Source organism: Trachurus trachurus, assembly GCF_905171665.1.
Source record: "Trachurus trachurus genome assembly, chromosome: 11".
NCBI lineage: Eukaryota > Metazoa > Chordata > Actinopteri > Carangiformes > Carangidae > Trachurus > Trachurus trachurus.
In genome coordinates this window covers 7,322,024-7,340,097 of record NC_139904.1, presented here as the reverse complement: position 1 = coordinate 7,340,097, position 18,074 = coordinate 7,322,024, and the positions used below count along the sequence as shown (strand labels likewise).

Below are 18,074 nucleotides of genomic sequence, written 5' to 3'. Positions count from 1 at the left end.
CTATGCCAAAATACCGGTTACACCAATTGCATCATGTCATTGACTGAAAAAAAAAAATATATAATTCACTCACTGATCTTACACAGGTTGGTGTTATACCATCTTTGCATGTTCAGTTAACTGCATCACAGCATCCCAAAAAAATAACAAAACAACTTGTTTCTTGTGGTGTTTTTTTGCAGACCTGAATGCCACAAAGGACCAGCAGTTCGACGCTCTACTGATGAGTAATGTTGTACCAATGCACCCTGAGTTTAAAAGTGAGTTACCCACAAAAACATCAAACCACCGAACCAAACTTAACGAAACTCTGCTAACATTTTTCCTTTGTACTTCTCTTCTGCTCAGAGATCTGGGACTACTTCCATGACGCCTTGTTGAAGAAATATGCTCTTGTTTACAACGGTATAAATGTGGTGGTTGGCCCCGTCTTTGACTACAACTACGACGGACAGTACGACACTCCAGAGCAGATTCAGCAGTAAGTTCACCACTGAGGATCATGTTTAAAGTACTTTTATTGCATCCCAAGTTACTCAAGTTAATCCCAAGTATAGATTCACGTAAAATCGAACAGCAGGCCTACCACATTTTGGTTGCTGAATGCACCCTTGTGTCTGTGAGATAGTGGAGGAGTGTCTGGCTGACGTGCAGCGATTTGATGCTCCTTGGCCCACTATCTAATCACTCAGACATATTGACACATATTGACACAACCAACCCACCCGGACGCGCTTGTTTGGTTCGAAATTATACAAATGACTCAAGTCTGGTTAAGGCTGAGGGTTAATACTAGTGAGTGGGGTACCCGTTCCCAGGAACCAGGAAATCGGTAGCTATTTTATCAGTTTCAATGTGAAGTTACCCATCCCTATATGTTTAACACAGAATTTATTTTTAAAACACAGCCTCACATCACTTTGTTCCCTGGAACATGCACCTGAAACCATGACACATGATCAAATGGAATTGCATTTTCTTATGAATGAAGCGCTTCATTAATTAACCACAGATGCGGGAGACTGCCAGGATTCATTTACTCATTCATTAATTTTGTTTTCCTTTCGATCCTTTAGAACAGACAGAAACCATACTACAACAACATGAAACAATGTGCATACATACAGGAAAAGAAAATATTTTCTTTAGCATTTTAAACAAATTTGCGTTACGAGATGAATTGATAAGAAATTGGATTTACGGTACAGGACCTTCTGATAAACTCTTTTCTGTCTTCATGTAGTTTCTCATACCATCTCTGTAATTCCATGTCAAACAGTCTACATCCAATCAGTGATTTTAAAAACCAGGATCATGCCATAAATATGATAAATTCCATTCATCAAGAATATTTTTGACTTGGGAATCCATATCGTAACATATTATCATCATCATCATACATTATATCATTACAACACTTGAAAAACAATTGAAATGGCAATGGAGTAAAATTTAGAAATGTAGTTGTGTTATAAGTAATGAAATCAGCCCAAAACTAAATTATTCTCCTTCAAATCTAATGTGTGTTGGCCGAATCTTCCATCAATAACACAATTTAAACAGCTTCATGACTGGAGCAGTTTTCACAGTTTGTCTTTGTTGCATCCTCTTTGTCATTTTTTTTTTACACTTTAAGCCACCGATACAGATTCCTAGGGTCATTTCAGTGCAATGGGCTGGAACTTCACAGGAAATGTTTTTTGGGGGTGGGTGGGGTCTTGGAGTCCATGGCTGATGTTTCTATAACACCCCCAGTTGATTTCCTGTAATTTTTGGCCCATGTCAGGGATTGGATAAAAGCTCTATCCAGGATGTGCCCCGAGTCAGTCAGCTATGGCATCTGCATGGGTAGACTCCTGACTTTCATAACCCTTCCTAGGAAATTAAGAAATGAACTTAAGTGGTAACATCCCTCTTGCTTTTTTCTCATGCATACGCAAACTAAACTTTAGAAGTGAACAGATGTGTAATCCACCTTCCAGAAACAGTGCAGTTATTTACAGGGGATGTAATTAAAGATGCCATTATGTAAGAATGTGGCCAAAAACGGTTACTGCAGTCAAATTCAAAACACAGCAATCTCGTTTTTTCTCCCAGCCGTAGCAGCAGCTCAGTGGAAGCAGACCGGAGGCTGAAATGCCACTGACGCCGCCGTGACTGGGAGAGAGGGCTAGGTGGCGCAACATGTAAACACATAAATTCAAAACATAAACATGATTTGCAGTCTGCAAAAAAAGATTTTGAATGCGAATACTCTGGCTGTAGGCTACTATTGTTGTTGGTGAGTTCATCATGTTATATGAACATTATTCCTGAGTCTCTGTGACATATTAGGAGGATTTTACGGCCAGTTGCTTTACATTTCTTACATACTGTACCTTTAAGTTAGCTGAACATGGTCAGGAGTGAGCAGAGGTGATTACTGCAAAATAAGAGGTGATCATATTTGAGGCGACTATGAGTTGGTAGCTACTTGGAAGTGGTGAGTTAGCTGGTTAGCATGCTAACTTCAACAGAAGAAAATACATGATACAGATAGAGAGTTCTAGTGTTGCTTTCCACCTGTGGAGACGGCACGTTTGATGCTGAACTCACAGCATTTCCTCTAACTGTTAAGTAGTCGGCTATTAATGCAAATGTTAGCTTTGTAGCATTAGCAAAACGTATACAGCACGCGTCCCACAAATGTGCACAAATGCTCTGAATGCGTGCACAGGTTGCAGACAGTGATTGACTGACCATAGGGCCATATGGACAAATGCCACAAAGACCACATAATGATGCAGCCGGGGAAAAAAAGGGAGGACTCGATAAAATCTCTGCGTCTTATAGCTCAGTTGGGTAGAGGTAGAGCAGCCCCCCCCCCCCCCAAAAAAAAAAATCCCACTCCAAGCTAAGTTAAAAACTTGAGATCGCTTCAAATAGTTCTTCCAATACACAACAAAAGAGGCAACAAAATTATTTACAAATACATTTTAAAAAGTAAAAACACACCACACATGCCACACAATCAATTACTTTTATCTTTGCTTTGCTCAAGGAAAGTTTGGCCCAACCACTCACAAGTTTAACCAAAGCAGTTACTGTACATACACTGCAAAAACTCAAAATCTTACCAAGAATATTTGTTTTATTTCTCGCCAAAATTTAATTTCTAGTCAAAACAAATCCAATTCTACTTAAAATAAGACTCACCACATAAAAAAGTAGCTTGTTTTTAGACACTTTTTACTTCTTTCAAGCATATTTTCACTTGAAATAATATTCAATAGCACAAAAAACTTGCTTCCACTGGCAGATTTTTCTACTTATTTCAATTGAAAATGAGTTTGAAACAAGTGAAAATTATCTAAAAACAAGTAAATTTTTAGGTGATGAGTCTTATTTTGAGTGGAAAGAGATTAATTTTGACTAGAAATAAGATTGTGAGTTTTTGCAGTGCACTGACTTCATGGGGTTGTAGTTGGGGAATATTATTTTATAAAAGTTGTTCTCATATGTTCTGGTAAGATATTTTGTAGGAAGTCAGTTTGAATGTGGCTAAAGTGCAAAAACACGGCTTCTTATCAGCTCACCCAGCAACATGATGACAAATCCTTGGGGGTTGTTTTTACACTCCTGCTCGTGGATCACGCTACTCACAGTGACCCGTTGCTGGTGATACGAAGCAAACTGAGGGTTCATGATGGTGTGTGATTCACCCAGCTCAGTTTTAATGAAGCATAATGCTGCAAGGAGACCAAACATCAACACAGAAATCACAACATCACGTTGGGCAACCGCCATGATATGATTTATTTGTTTGTGGTGAAGGGTGTGACTTGGAAATTATCAGTCCCGGACGCCTCTACTTTCTTTTTACCTTGCTTACAGTAAATGTAAGATAAGTCTTTCATCCCCCGGCTAGCAACCACAGGACGACTTCTCATGAATTTCATGTCTAATTTGATGTGATATGACGTTTTTATAATGTTCTTTGTCTCCAACTAAGGTCTTGCTACCTTCTCATCCACCATTGTTGTCGTACTTCATTGATCCACCTTTGTGTCTGAATGGGATCAAAGACATTTAACATTGGCACCCACAGTATTTTCATTCCATGTTCAACACAACTCGTTGGGAGGGTTTTTTTCAAGTTGCACAGAATTTCGGATGACTGCTCATCTGTAACGCTGTGTGTATTTATTGTGTGATTCAAGGTTTGTGTCTGGCACCACCATCCCCATCCCCACGCATTACTTTGCGGTGCTGACAAGCTGCAAGAACTCAACCCAAGCCGTGTCCGCCTGCACGGGCGAGCTGCAGACCGTGTCCTTCCTGCTGCCTCACAGAAACCAGAACACTGAAAGCTGCAAAGTAAGAAAAACACGACATCACAGTTGATCTCTGTAAGAATTCAGCAGTGTTCACTGTCTCCCTCTTTTACAACCGACCTCACATTGGGACAGGCAAGACTGAAACTCTTAAAGGGATAGTTCACCCAAAATTGAAATTTCTACTCATTATCTACTCACCCTCATGTCGACTAAGGGCTGGGAGAAGTTTCAGAGTTATCCGTGGCTTCTATTTCAAGCTTGTTTGTAGCGGAAGCTCCTCTTCCTGTTTCGTCAAATTTGGACGAATCAGGGTCTGTCCTCTTCCCGGTTCGTCAAATTTGGACGAACTGGGAAGAGGACAGACCGTGGAAGAGGAGCTTCGAGAAGCTTCCGCTACAAACAAGCTTGAAATATAGACTTATTTAATTTTTTTGGGGACGATTTCGCATTTCGGGGCTTCAATACAAGACGGACATTACATACGAGCAGCATGGAGGTATTTGGATGTTTTTTGGTGTGTCTTTTTGTTACGAAGACAGTTGGTATCCATTTGCAACCGTTATATTGACATGCACTGCTATGCCGAGACCCCCTGTAACTCAGAGAAGCCACGGATAACTCTGAAACTTCTCCCAGCCCTTGGTCGACATGAGGTTGAGTAGATAATGAGTGAAATTTCAATTTTGGGTGAACTATCCCTTTAAATATGAAACTTCTCCCCTGCTGTCTGCCCGTCATGCTGCACTGCCCTGAACAAAGCAGCTCTCTGTGGAGGGTGGATAACTCTGGATAGCCAATAACAAAGGCAAATTATGAACCATTATTATACTGAGGTAGAGATAATGTCTGTTATGGGAAACGCATCAGATTCCTTCCACAGAATTCACCTGGCTCAGCTTGTCCCCATTATTTTGGGACCACACTCAGTGTATGATATTGAAATTTGGCAGATAGTTTGAGACTTAGGGAAGTGAAAATAATGGTAACGGAGGTCCAGTAAGGAGAATAATGGTAACGGAGGTCCAGTAAGGAGAAGTGACAGCGTGTGGCGGTTAGCGGTACTGAAGTTAAACTCACTCACCCATAAAAGACGTGCTAATCCACTTGCCAAGTGGTCATTGACCTCTTGGCAAAACGATTAGCATCGTTGCCCGCGGTGCAGGAGACCCGGGTTTGAAACCCACTCATGACAGGCCAGAACAACATCGGTCACACCAGTACTGGTCATCTGGGGAACATGAATGTCTGACTGCACCAAATTGTATCATTAAAGCCCCTGTACGGAGCTTTTAACTGGATACACAAAAGTCTCTGGTTTCTGCTGATGTGTCTCTGTTACCTACAACAGCAAATGAGCCCATCAGTGTGAAAATACGCTATTTCTAAGTAGTCTAATTCTATACCTCTGGAAGGCATGGTCGGGTCGGACCACTGACGAAACGATACAAATAGATACATTACGCTGCTAAAAAAAGAAAAGAAAAGCAAGTCCCGTCTTCTTTCCGACGTTTCCAAAACATATCTACACGCACCGGCCAGACAAACGTCTTCATGACAGTGAGAAATGCAGTCTTCATTCAGGCAAAACACCACCGCTTTCGTCTACAGGGGCCGCCAAAGTCAACACTAAATGAAAAGTCTGTACAGGGGCTTTAAAGGGATAGTTCACCCAAGATTCAAAATTTCACTCATTATCTACTCACCCTCATGTCGACTAAGGGCTGGGAGAATTTTCAGAGTTTCTCATGTCGGGGCTTCAGTACAAGAGGGACATTACAGACGAGCAGTATGGAGGTATTTGGATGTTTTTTGGTGTGTCTTTTTGGACGAAGAAAAGTGAGCACCATTCACAACCATTATATGGACAAATACTGCTGTGCGGAATTCTCCCAGCCCTTAGTCGACATGAGGGTGAGTAGATAATGAGTGAAATTTGAATTTTGGGTGAACTATCCCTTTAAGTCAGAACCTTTTGAGATGAATCAGAAGATAAAATCGAAACTGGAGGAGACGTAAAAATCCTTTCCCAATGACAGTGAGATCAAATTTGAAGAATCCTAAGGCAAAAATGATTTTGTAGAAACAGGAAGCAAAAGAAAGGAGAATGGCCGACCAAGTTCAATGACACATTATGACAAACAAACCTTTTGTTGTTTGTGACTGGTTTCCATTTGTTTGTGATTTTGACAGAGCGCAGAAGACGAATCACAGTGGGTGGAGGATCACATGTGGTTCCATCAGTCCCGAGTCAGAGACGTGGAGTGGATCACGGGACTGGACTTTTACCAGGGCAGCAGCAGACCAATCCCAGAGCTGCTGAGGCTGAAGACCCGCCCCACAGCTGCCATTCACAGAAAGCACTGAAAAATTAAACAGAGCAAATACACAAGTTAGAGGATTCATGCTCAATATTTGTAAAATTTGTCACGATTACTTTTAAATTATGTCATCACTTTGTCAACACCTTATCCAACAGGGTGGCATTGTTTATTTATTAACTTTGTAGTTTTAAATCAGATTGTTTTATTTTTTATATCATTTAAAATTTCCATGTTCTTTGTGTCACAATTTCTCAATCTGTTTGATTTTGCCAAACTGTTTTTTTAAAGATTAACTTAATGCTAATTTCGCCTGATCTTGCTTGACTTAAAATGTTTGTTTTTTTTGTTTTTTATCATTGCAAAAGTACTAAATGTATTTTATTTTGTATATTGTACCAAGAATAACAGTGTCCACTAAATTCAAGATGAAAAGCTGTTTGTTTCCTTTTTAATGTAATTTTACAGACGTGATGACCTGAAATGAATCAATCACTTTTACTGTCTTAGTGGCAGCAGGTTTCAGACATCGATGTCTAATTCGCCAATTCGCCAATTCGCAATTCATGGGAAATGACGTTACATTTAATGTCTTTGTAACCTGGGTAAATTGACCGGTTTGAAGATTTCCTCACCTGGGCTGTGTCCTTCAGAGGACATCGTTGCAGTAGTGTCCCTTCGTGACCTTCATAGACCGCCTGCGTACGGTCTAGTCTTTGCAAGTTCTTTGCTTTGTTCCAACAGCTCCAGTTTTGACAATACAGAGCATTTCTCCCTGTAAAAATGTGTGGTTCTAAGGTCGCTGGTTTTAACAGGCTGTCAATCTGGGCTGAAAGTCAAGTGTAATTGCTGCTGTGTTATTTTCTTCAGTGAAGGAACTGTGGGATAAGAGAAGGCGCTTCCTGGAGATTTCATTGCACCAGAAAATAGGGAATATAAGTGTGATCACTGAAAAATTTAATTAGATTTTTTATTGGATGGGACTTGATATTCAATGTTTTATTGTGTTAATGAGCAAAACCCAGCATCTGCTATACCATACATTACAGTTGGTTGTGGCACAACTCAGTTTAGATGATAGGCATAACATCTGCCAATTGTTAAGAGTTCAACATCTCTGTGACGTTACTTTGACGTCTGGTGACTGATCAAAATCATCAGTAATCAGATCAGAATTTTATAATATTGTTTCACCGTCATGGCTGCTGGGAAACAGCAGGAAGTAAACTCCGCATACTGTCAGTGCCTGATTCACCTCCCCGTGTAAACACAGACTAAGGTCAAGAAGGCAGGAAGATGGGGTGGGGTGGGGTGGGATGGATGGTTCTCCAGATTATGATGGAGTCAAATCCAATATAATGTCAGCTCGAATTCAGCACCGCAGTAAGATTCTGTAGTCTACTTGCCAGCCCATAGGGCCCCATTGTGAACCCGGAAATGTTGAGTACCCCAAAGTTTTATGTTAGAAATATATAGTATGGGTCCCCAGTATTCAGAAACTGCCGGATGCTAACTTATTAAGTGTCATTTGGTTTTTGTAATGACAAATTGACATCGTTTGGGTTGTCTTGATTATGACAACTTAATTAAATAATCAAAGTGACACTACCAGAAAATGTCTTTATCACGACAACTTGACATTACAGTAACAAAATATGCGCCTATTTTTGTGTTTATGGCAAGTTGACATACTGATTATTATAATTAGATGTGCAAGATTACAGACCAATACCCAAAACTGACCGTCATGACACCATTATGACAGTGTAATTAAGATATTCTTTGACCTATCCAAAATAGGTGCATATTTCGTTAATGTCAAGACAACCCAAACAATGTCAATTTGTCATTACAAAAAACGAATGACACTTAATGACAACAGTCATAATGTTTATGACATTGACATACTGTAATGTTTATGACACGTTCATGACTGTGTCAAGTGTTACCAATATTTGTGTGCATATCGCACAAAAGTAGGGGCAGAAGAGGATTTTCTGCAACAAGACTTTGCTTTTCTTCTACAGACCAGTCCACAGTCTTGCCTTGTAAATAACAACTTCCAGGATATGAAAAAAACATTTGTTTGTTTTTCTGCCATCTAGTGATTTTAGTTTTGTTATATGAAATAGAACATGAAAATCAAACTGTTTTTAAAATGTAGTTAATTGTTCTTTGACACTCAAAAAGAAGAATGCTTTGTGTTTCAATTTTATTTTTTGTATTTTAAAAATGAAAATCCAATAAACTAATCATAGGCCATAGCCATAGGCTTATGATTTATGATTGCAACCATGACAACAAAAGTCCAGTGTGTATTGTGATGTATGAGTCATCAAAGTTGGGAGACAAACACACAAATGCTCCACAAAACATCACCACTAATGGTAATCCATGTTTAGTAATGTTTGGATTCTGAGCAGAGATTTCCAGAAAGTACATAAGATCCAGTATAATTCCATCCATGTTAGTGGTCCTTGTGTGTTGTGGTTGTAATCTGAATGATTTGCTAGGACAGACTGGATTTTGGAACAACCTAAGAGTTTTTTCTTTTTTTAATGTTTTGTTCCCTGGAATAGTGCACCACCACTTTTAGGGTCTGCCATCTCTGGTTTTCATTAGTTTTTTTTTAATAAGGTTCAGCATGAGGGCCGATGCGGTATTTCTCAGTATTGTTCACATGCAGGCAGTGCAGTTCTCTGTCACACAAAGTTTCACTTCAATTTTTCTAAAATGGAAACGATGACAAGGGTCCAATCTGCTGCACCCATGACTCGGATTTACTCACACTTCACGTATAGTAGTGCGTCTATCTAGCTTCACTCAGAAGAGTCATTCTGGTGGGATTTTTCTGGTGTGCGTTTGAGAAAGGTGTGTGTGTGTGTGTGTGTGTCAGACCACAACCAGAAGTCTGTTTCACCCACCACATTGGTTAATGTTGTGTCATGGATCGTGTGAGCAGACTGTTATATTCCAGTCCTCAGCTAGGGAATGTAAATCAGACACTTTACTGAGTTTCTTACCTCAGGATACATTTCATATGGAAATATAAATTTTAATGCATTTCTTGTTTTACTCTTATTGGTTACACGAAGGATAAACGTAACCGACAAACGTGTAAATGACAATGAAATCAATTCATAGTCATAGACATATATGAGTTGCTAGTTGTAAGTATCTGTGTTTTGTGAAAAGGAAACTATAGTGGACATAAATGTTAAACATTTTAGAAATAAAAATAAAGCCGAGTATTATTGAAAGGTATAGAAAGGATTAATTGATTGTCATCTTTTATCACAAGCTGAGGTCTGGGAACAACCCTCAGGGCTCCACACATGAATCCAAGGTCTAATGAATGTGAACATACCAGGCTGATAGATCAGAGTCCTGGGATTAAGTGAGTAATACCCATGCCATCATATAAAAAAAAAAAAAACGTACGGGGAGTATCAGGGATGGGACAGGAATCTACTCTCTCTGTAAAAGTGCCATTTTTGGGCACCACTGCAGAGGCCAGGGAGAGTCACTGGAAGTCAAGTCAATGTTATAGAGTTTAAAAACAGCAGGTGTTGACCAAAGTGCTTTACATACAAGATCAATCAAATATACAACCTGGTGCTAATCCATGCAGTGCTTTAAAAACAAATAAAAGTATCTTAAAATTAATCCTAAATTAAATTAATATTCTCCAAGGATCTCGCCCAACGCCAACCGACGCTCAACCACGAGTGGCTCAAGCTGGCGACGGTACTCGACCCGCGCTTCAAGGACTTAAAGTGTATTAATTTTTTAATAATAATATCCTTAACAGGTAACCAGTGAAGTGTGGCCAATACAGGAGAGATATGAACGTTTTTTCTGGTACCAGTATTGAGTCTTGCTGCTGCATTTTGGATTAGGATAGGGCTGAGAATTACAGTAGTCTAGTCGGGAGGAAATGAAAGCATGAACCAAGGTTTCTAAATCTTTGGCTCACAGATATGATTTGATTTTGGAACTAGATGGAAGAAGCTTGTGCTGACTACTGTAATTGATCTGTTTGTCGAATTTGAATCCAGAATCGAAGATGACACCTAGGTTTTTTGCATGAGGTTTTAAATGTTAAGACAGGGGACCAAGAGCACTGATGATGGAGGAAGATGTCTCTGTGGGGCCAAAAATTAGGAGCTCACTTTTATTGTGATTGAGCTGGAGGAAACTTCGAGCCATCCAAGATTTGTGCATAGTAGTAATGCATTGATACTGCCCATGTCAGATATTTTTAACAAAGAGCAGTGTTGGGTATAGTTACTTTGGAAAGTAGTTAATTAAGTTACAACGTTACCATCAATTAAAAGTAATCAGTTACGTTACTGCGTTACCTATGAATAAAAGTAACGCGTTAGAGTACTCTTGCGTTACCAAAAATTAAAAGCCTTTTGCAGCGCCTCGCACATGCTGCAACTTAACAGATACACACAGCCTCTTTTAAATGCACCGAGTCCTGATGAATAACATCAGTCATCCAACCAAATTAGCTCTACAGGATAACAATAACAGTAAAGACAGTCAGAAATATGCCACATAGGGTTTTTTTTTGTTTTGTTTTTTTTATCGCAGAACTGATCAAAATTCAGGAGTTGCCGTGAATCCCTCTCAGCGGCTTCACTGCTCGATCTGTCTGTCAGTTTGAACGGAGGACTCACGTGTGGAGAGGAGGAAGGCTGGCGAGACGTGAACTTCCTGCCTTGTGTGTAATAAAAGTAAAAAATGCGGTAGAGGTATCACACTGCTACTACGGCAGCTGAGTAGAGATCCGGGCTGGAAGAACTGAGCTGCCGCGCCGAGAGGGAGCTGCTGAAAGCGGGTAAGCACTGAGAGCCGGCCCGGGCTGCTTGTTGCTGCTGGTGAAGCAGGTCCGTACGTGGAGCTGATCTATGGGCCCTTAAATCGGAAGTGGATTTTTTTGCGGTCGACAGAAGCTTATCACCACCGCAGAGTGTGCATTTTACCGTTATGTTCTTGTCCTTTTCACTGGCGAATTGAAACGCACGCGCGCGCACACACAGGCAACGTAGGTCAGCAGGGCACAGACGCATCACAGCGCTGCGCCTCGGCTGACACATCCGCAGGTTGCACAGTAGTCTACTGTCTGACAAAAAGCAGGCTGCCGCTGCAGTCGGGATTTTCCTTTCCTTATCCGGCGAAAAGTAACGGATTACTTTTTTTTTTTAAATAACTAAGTTACTGATTGCTCAACTCACGAAACTAACGCGTTACGTTACACGTTACATGAAAAAAGTAATTAAAGTACTCTAACGCGTTACTTTGTAACGCGTTACCCACAACACTGACAAAGAGATATAACTGCGAATCATCGCTATAACAGTGGGAGATATTGTATTTTCTTAGGATCGAGCCCAGAGGAAGCATGTATACAGAGAATAAAATAGGTCCTAAGATGGAGCCTTGTGGAACCCCACAAGGGATGGATGCAGAGGAAGAGTACATATTGTGCATTTGGACAGATGAGCTGGAGCTGGTGATGACAGGAGGATCAGCATCAGTATCAGCATGAGAGGTAGGTCCTACTAGTCCTAGTACTAGGAAGTAAGTACTGAGTAGATGTCACAATGCAGACAAATTCGGGGGTGGAGTTCTTTCTGACAGAATTTTAAATTATGTATCGTATCATGTATCATTTAAATAATAACTTATGGGTTGTGGTTATAGGTGATATGGGTTGGTCGAGTGTGCAGGTTCTTCACATTATGAAGTGATGTACAAAAAGAAATTAAAGCTGACGGGACAAAAAAGTGCACAGAAAAGGTAATGAAGGTAATAGCAGTGAAATAAATGAGAGCAAATGTTACAATCTCTGATCTCAAAAGCCCAGTCATCTTTTATCACAAGCTGAGGCCTGGGAACAATCCTATCGGCTAAATCAGAGTGCTGTGATTAAGTGAGCAATACTCATATCATCATTAAAAAAAAAAAAAAAAAAAAACACAGGGAGTATCGGGGGTGGGAAAAGAAACTACTTTCTCTGTGAAAGTGCCACTTTTGGGCACCACTGCAGGGGCCAGGGAGAGTCACAGGAAGTAACTACTGAGTAGATGTCACAATGCAGAGAAATTGGTAAACAAATGGGCATTACTTCTGTGTGTATGTATTTTTCGTAATGCTCTCATTTTCCTGTATTTATTAAACTCTTTAATTTTTTTTATTAATTAATTCCCTATTACATTTATTTCCAAATGATAGTTTTTTCTATATTGATGATGTTCTTATTTCTTCTTTTCTATTTTTAAATCTTCATATTTATTATCTATGTATTATTTGTTATTAGTCCTCTTGATTTAATATATATATATATATATATATATATATATATATATATATATATATATATATATATATATATATATATATATATATATATATATATATATATATATATATATATATACATATATTCTTCTTGTACTTTCTTTATTCTTTTTTTCTCGCTTTTAACTGTAGGCTATGATTAATGTTTACAATTTTCTGGGTTATTTACATTTCTGGGTTATTTTCATTTTTAAAAATTGTATGTTTGTATGCTGTTTAATGCTGTTGTTTTTCCATTTCTAGTTCTTACTGTTAAATGTTTTGTCTTTATGTAAAGCACATTGAGTTTCATTGGTATGAAATGCACTATATAAATAAAGATGAGCCTTTCCTTGTATTATTTATGTATTTTAAGAGGGAGTTGATCAGTCCAACAACAAATAAACAGTTTTAACGTGTATGTGTGATTTATAGTGAATACTTGAAGCAAAACAAAAAATTTACAATCTGAATTTACATTTTAAGTTTAAATTTACAATAACAGAAAGACTGAGTACTGCAGGAACAAATGACTTTGTGAACCTGTTGGTTATGTATGTACTGTGGCGTGTTATTGAGCTGAAGGCATTATTATGTAATATGTAATGTTATGTAAGATTTCTTTTTCTATTTTAACTTAAATTCATGTTTTTATTGTGTCTCTTCTGTTTCTACATATAAATCTACTGCATCTGGTGATATTTCTTTTTATGTGGACGAAGGTTTCAGCAGTATTGGGGCTACATTTTGGTGAAAGTTGCAAAACTGTAGCATGTACCGTTAGCTTGGTAGGAATTTTTTAAGTTTTTAAATTTAAACGGTTTACATGTACTGTACTTGGAGTTGAGTAAATCTGGCATGGGGTCGGACATTTCTGTAAAATTTGGTGAGTTTTCGCCCATGGGAAGTATGATTTCCTCGGAAGAAGAAGGAGAAAGAAGCAGAAGAAGAATTCCTTGGAATACAACAGTGTCTTGGCAGCTTAGCTGCCCGGACCCTAATAATCAAAAACACACACACAGACATTGGTCGGTCACTGCACTGCACTGCACTCACACTGAAACAGGTCAATAACAACTGGCTGGATTTTCTACACACATTCATTCACAGCTCTCAGAGGATGAATCCTCTGAGAGCTGTGAATGAATGTGTGTAGATTCACTTTTCATTGTGTGCCATTCAGAGGTCAAAATATCACTTAGCCAATGAAATATCTCAGAAGCGATGGGATGATACAAAATTTGGTGTTCTCCTCTGGATAATTTCTTGATGATAATGTTGGATACTCAACTTTTTTTTCAGCGCTACTTTTAATTGGTTCCACACCTTTACTATTGACCAAACATCAAACACTAACTTGTTTGTCGTTTCATTCAGTAGAAACAGCTTCAGATGGAGCATCCTGTCAGGCTTGACAAAGCCTTATCTGTAAATCCTGGCTCAGTCCGTTGCACATTTGTTGATCCAGGATGACTGAGGGCAGATTTGTTAAACCAGGTATAAGTAATTCAGCAGATAAGCGCACATCCACAGCTTTCTGAAACAGACCAGTATTTTCTGATTTACTGAAGAAGAAGTGGAAAAGACATGTGCAAAGCAAACTCTTCAGTGAGCGAGCAGCTGCTTTGGCTTATTATCAAGTTGTCAAAAAAATAAAATAAATATAACTGAGCATTATGTAAAGTAAGCAAAGCTGGTGATGATGTGTGTTAAAATTATTGTGATGTGACTGAAGAGGGGGGCGTGGTGATGAGACTGAAGAGGGGGGTGTGGGTTGCGGAGGCTGAGTGGATGAGAAACAGGTGCGTGAGTTTGAACAGGTGTGGTGATGAGAGGAGGGGAACTCGGGGTGGCACGGAAAGAAAGAGTCAGTCTGTCGGCGGCGCGAGTGAGCTCTAGTCTGGCGGCTTGGCACTCTTTGGAGGGGAGGGTGTCGTTCGTGGCTGGTTAGGGCCACCGGCGATGAAGACAGCCAGAGCAGTGGGTCAGTGGTTCCAGCGCTAGGAGGGGGGGCTGGACGCCTCCTGTAGAATAGTTAGGGCCGGGTTTAGTGAGTGCCGAGTCTGCTGCTGCTCTTTGCCACCGTCTCCGCCGGAGTGTCTGAGTCTGCTGCTGCTCCTTGCCACCGTCTCCACCGGAGCGTCTTTGCCACCGGCTGGACTGATCTGCGCCGTCCAACGAAGCCGTCTTCCCCGGGGAGTTGGACGGCGTCACAAGCCCAGACCCCGGGGGGGGGTCTCGCCGGACGGCGAGTTGAGTACTCTTTTATATTATAGTCTATATTTACTTAGTATTTTTAATGTATTGGACAATGGGGGCGGGAGTCCAGTCGGGGGAGTTTATATGGGCAGCGTAGCGGGGGAGGGGCTGCTGCTTCTTTGGTGACGTTACGTGAGTTGCAGTGTGATAGGCCACAGGTCGTGTGGTCAAGCAGTAGTTGCAGTGCCTCCAGTAGAGGGTGATAGCGTGCTGTGTTTGTAGTGTGCCATAAGTTTGCAGTGATTTGTAGTGGGTAATAGTGGGAGCCTTTTCCCCTGGCCGTGCAGTATACCCCCTGGCCACAATCCACCCCTCAGTCCCCTGTTTTATGAACTGTGTCATTGTAATAAAGATAATTGTACTGTGTATACACTGTCCCCTGAGTGTTATTTAAAGGCTCTGACCTGGTGACTTTAGTCTACCATTTTGGACTGAACCCAATTTCATTACACTGGTGGCAGTGGTGGGATACTCAAAATGTCAGAGCCTGAAAATAATTCACTCCAGACTGAAGGGGCAGGCCCCAGTCAGCTACAACCCCCTTCTTCGCGGGGTAGTGTGCAAACCGTAACCCCTCGACCAATCTTCATGCCAGAAACTTTCACGGGTGCTGGACGGGAATGGACAGATTGGGCCGAGCAGTTCGAAATTGCAGCCGACGTTAACAATTGGGACGAACCTCTAAGATTAAAATTTATGGGTCTCCTTTTGTCAGGCAGAGCTCGTGAAGTCTATAGTGGGTTGTCGACAGCAGCCAAAGCAAATTATGCATCCTTAAAGCAGGCAATGGGGCGGTGCTTGGACCCATGCGACAGTGATGATTGGAACAGGGCCACCTTTTCTTCCCGGAGGAGACTACACAATGAGACAGTCAGAGAATTCGGCATTGCACTGCGCCGTCTAGCAGTTAAAGCTTATCCCTCTGCAGACATCCACACACAAGATCTGTTGGCCAAGGATCATTTTGTTACACATGTGGGAAATGGGGATCTGCGGGTTAGTCTCCGTAGCGCCAAACCTACCACCTTAGAAGATGCAATTAATCTTGCTGCTGAGCTTGAGCTTATTAGAGGCCTGGAGAGAGGATGCACAGTCTCTGATGCCAAGGTGCGCGGGGTTGGAGAAAAGCCTGACAGTGGTGAGAGAGTAGATGCTCTTCTCACAGTGGTGGAAGGACTACGGCAGGAAGTCAAATCTCTGCAAACCACTGTGCAGGCACTGGCAGACCCAAGTAAACCTTCCCGTGCATCCTCTTCTTCAGGATGGAACCCCTCTCCTTTTGAAACAAAAACAAGCTCCCTTGCACCTAGACGAGAAGTTGATCCTAGGGGGGGTTGCTGGGAGTGTGGGTGTAATCGACACCTGAGAAGAGACTGTCCCTATTTACAGGGAAACTAGAGGGGGCGCTCACAGAGGGCCAAATGTCCGCCCCCCTTCCTTCACTTAATATGGCCCCTGATGGGTTAAAGGGCGGCTCCGGCTACCTTAAAGCTAAAATAGGTGGGTTTGAATGTCATGTCCTTGTAGACACTGGAGCCTCTTGCTCTGTTATCCCTAAACAGTTGTGGCTTACAATAACAAAAGGGGGCTGTAACTTAGAGAACTACATGGGTAGGGCCACAGCAGCTAACGGGGGAGGGATGCATGTTGTAGGATGTTGGCAAACCGTATGCCAGTTTCAGTCTCTCGCTCTTGTTAATAAGTTTCTAGTCTCTGACATCCCCTCAGAAGAAATCCTGCTTGGGTTTGACTTTCTGTCCCAGTATGGCGCTGTGGTTGACTTGGGTAAAAAATCGTGCCAGATCATGGGGAAAAATTTCCCCTTGGTTGACCTTAGTCCAACTTTAGAACCCCAGGTGGTGTCTGTTCAATCTGACACCATCATTCCCCCGCGTAGTGAGGCCATTATTTGGGGTCGGGTCCAGAGTGAGTGGGGGGATTATGCAGAGGGTATGTTGGAACCATCACCCTCCCTCCCCAAGCACTGTGATGTACTAGTAGCTCGGGTGGTTTGTAGGGTTGAGCAGGGTTTATTGCCAGTGAGAGTGATTAATGTAACCAACGATGCGCTAAAATTGAAGAGTGGCATGAAGGTGGGCACCCTGTTCACCGACATTGAGGTCGGGGAAGAAGTAGAGCAGTGTGGGGATACTGAGGGGGAAACTGTTCTGCAACCTTGGACAGTGGATACACTTATGAGCCAGTTTGGGGTGGACGACAGGGGTTTTTCTCAGGGGGAACTTAAAGCTATTAGACAGCTGTTCCAGCAGAACATCTCTGTGTTTAGTCGGGGAGAGACTGATTTGGGAAGGACTCACTTGACTCCACATAAAATAGACACAGGAGATGCAAAACCCATTAAAATGCACCCACGTAGGGTCCCCCTCCATCTACAACAGGAGGTGGCCCATAATTTAAAGCAAATGCTGGCTGATGGCATAATTAGCCCCTCATGTAGCCCCTGGGCAGCACCAGTGGTACTAGTAAAAAAAAAACAGGGTGGGCTGCGGTTTTGTGTTGATTATAGAGGGCTTAATGATGTCACCAGGAAAGATGCTTACCCGTTGCCAAGGATAGACGACGCCCTTGATAGTCTTAGTCACGCTTGCTGGTTTTCCACACTTGATTTAGCAAGCGGGTATTGGCAGGTGGAAGTAGACCCTGCAGATCGCCACAAGACTGCATTTATAACACGCCAAGGGCTGTTTGAGTTCAATGTTTTGAGTTTTGGTCTTTGTAACGCGCCCAGTACGTTTCAGCGTTTAATGGACTTGATTCTTGCTGATCTGCAGTGGACCACATGTTTGGTTTATTTAGATGATATTATTGTTTT

At 41.3% G+C, this 18,074-nt stretch overlaps 1 protein-coding gene and 1 long non-coding RNA gene across 2 annotated transcripts in view; one reads left to right on the top strand and one right to left on the bottom strand.

Moving 5' to 3' along the window:
• The window catches only part of LOC310993591 (venom phosphodiesterase CdcPDE), a 42,824-nt gene extending 34,906 nt beyond the window's left edge, over window positions 1–7,918 (top strand). The window contains exons 22-25 of the mRNA XM_083981988.1: window positions 183–260; window positions 349–481; window positions 4,200–4,356; window positions 6,507–7,918. Of these exons, the coding sequence (XP_083838114.1) occupies window positions 183–260; window positions 349–481; window positions 4,200–4,356; window positions 6,507–6,680 (542 nt within the window). The 3' untranslated portion in view covers window positions 6,681–7,918. The remainder of the gene's footprint in view (window positions 1–182; window positions 261–348; window positions 482–4,199; window positions 4,357–6,506) is intronic.
• Window positions 4,223–18,074, bottom strand: part of LOC310993600 — a 25,028-nt gene continuing 11,176 nt past the window's right edge. Inside the window, exons 2-3 of the long non-coding RNA XR_014595747.1 lie at window positions 6,461–6,676; window positions 4,223–4,349 (exon numbers count right to left, since the gene is read on the bottom strand). This is a non-coding gene — a long non-coding RNA (uncharacterized lncRNA). The remainder of the gene's footprint in view (window positions 4,350–6,460; window positions 6,677–18,074) is intronic.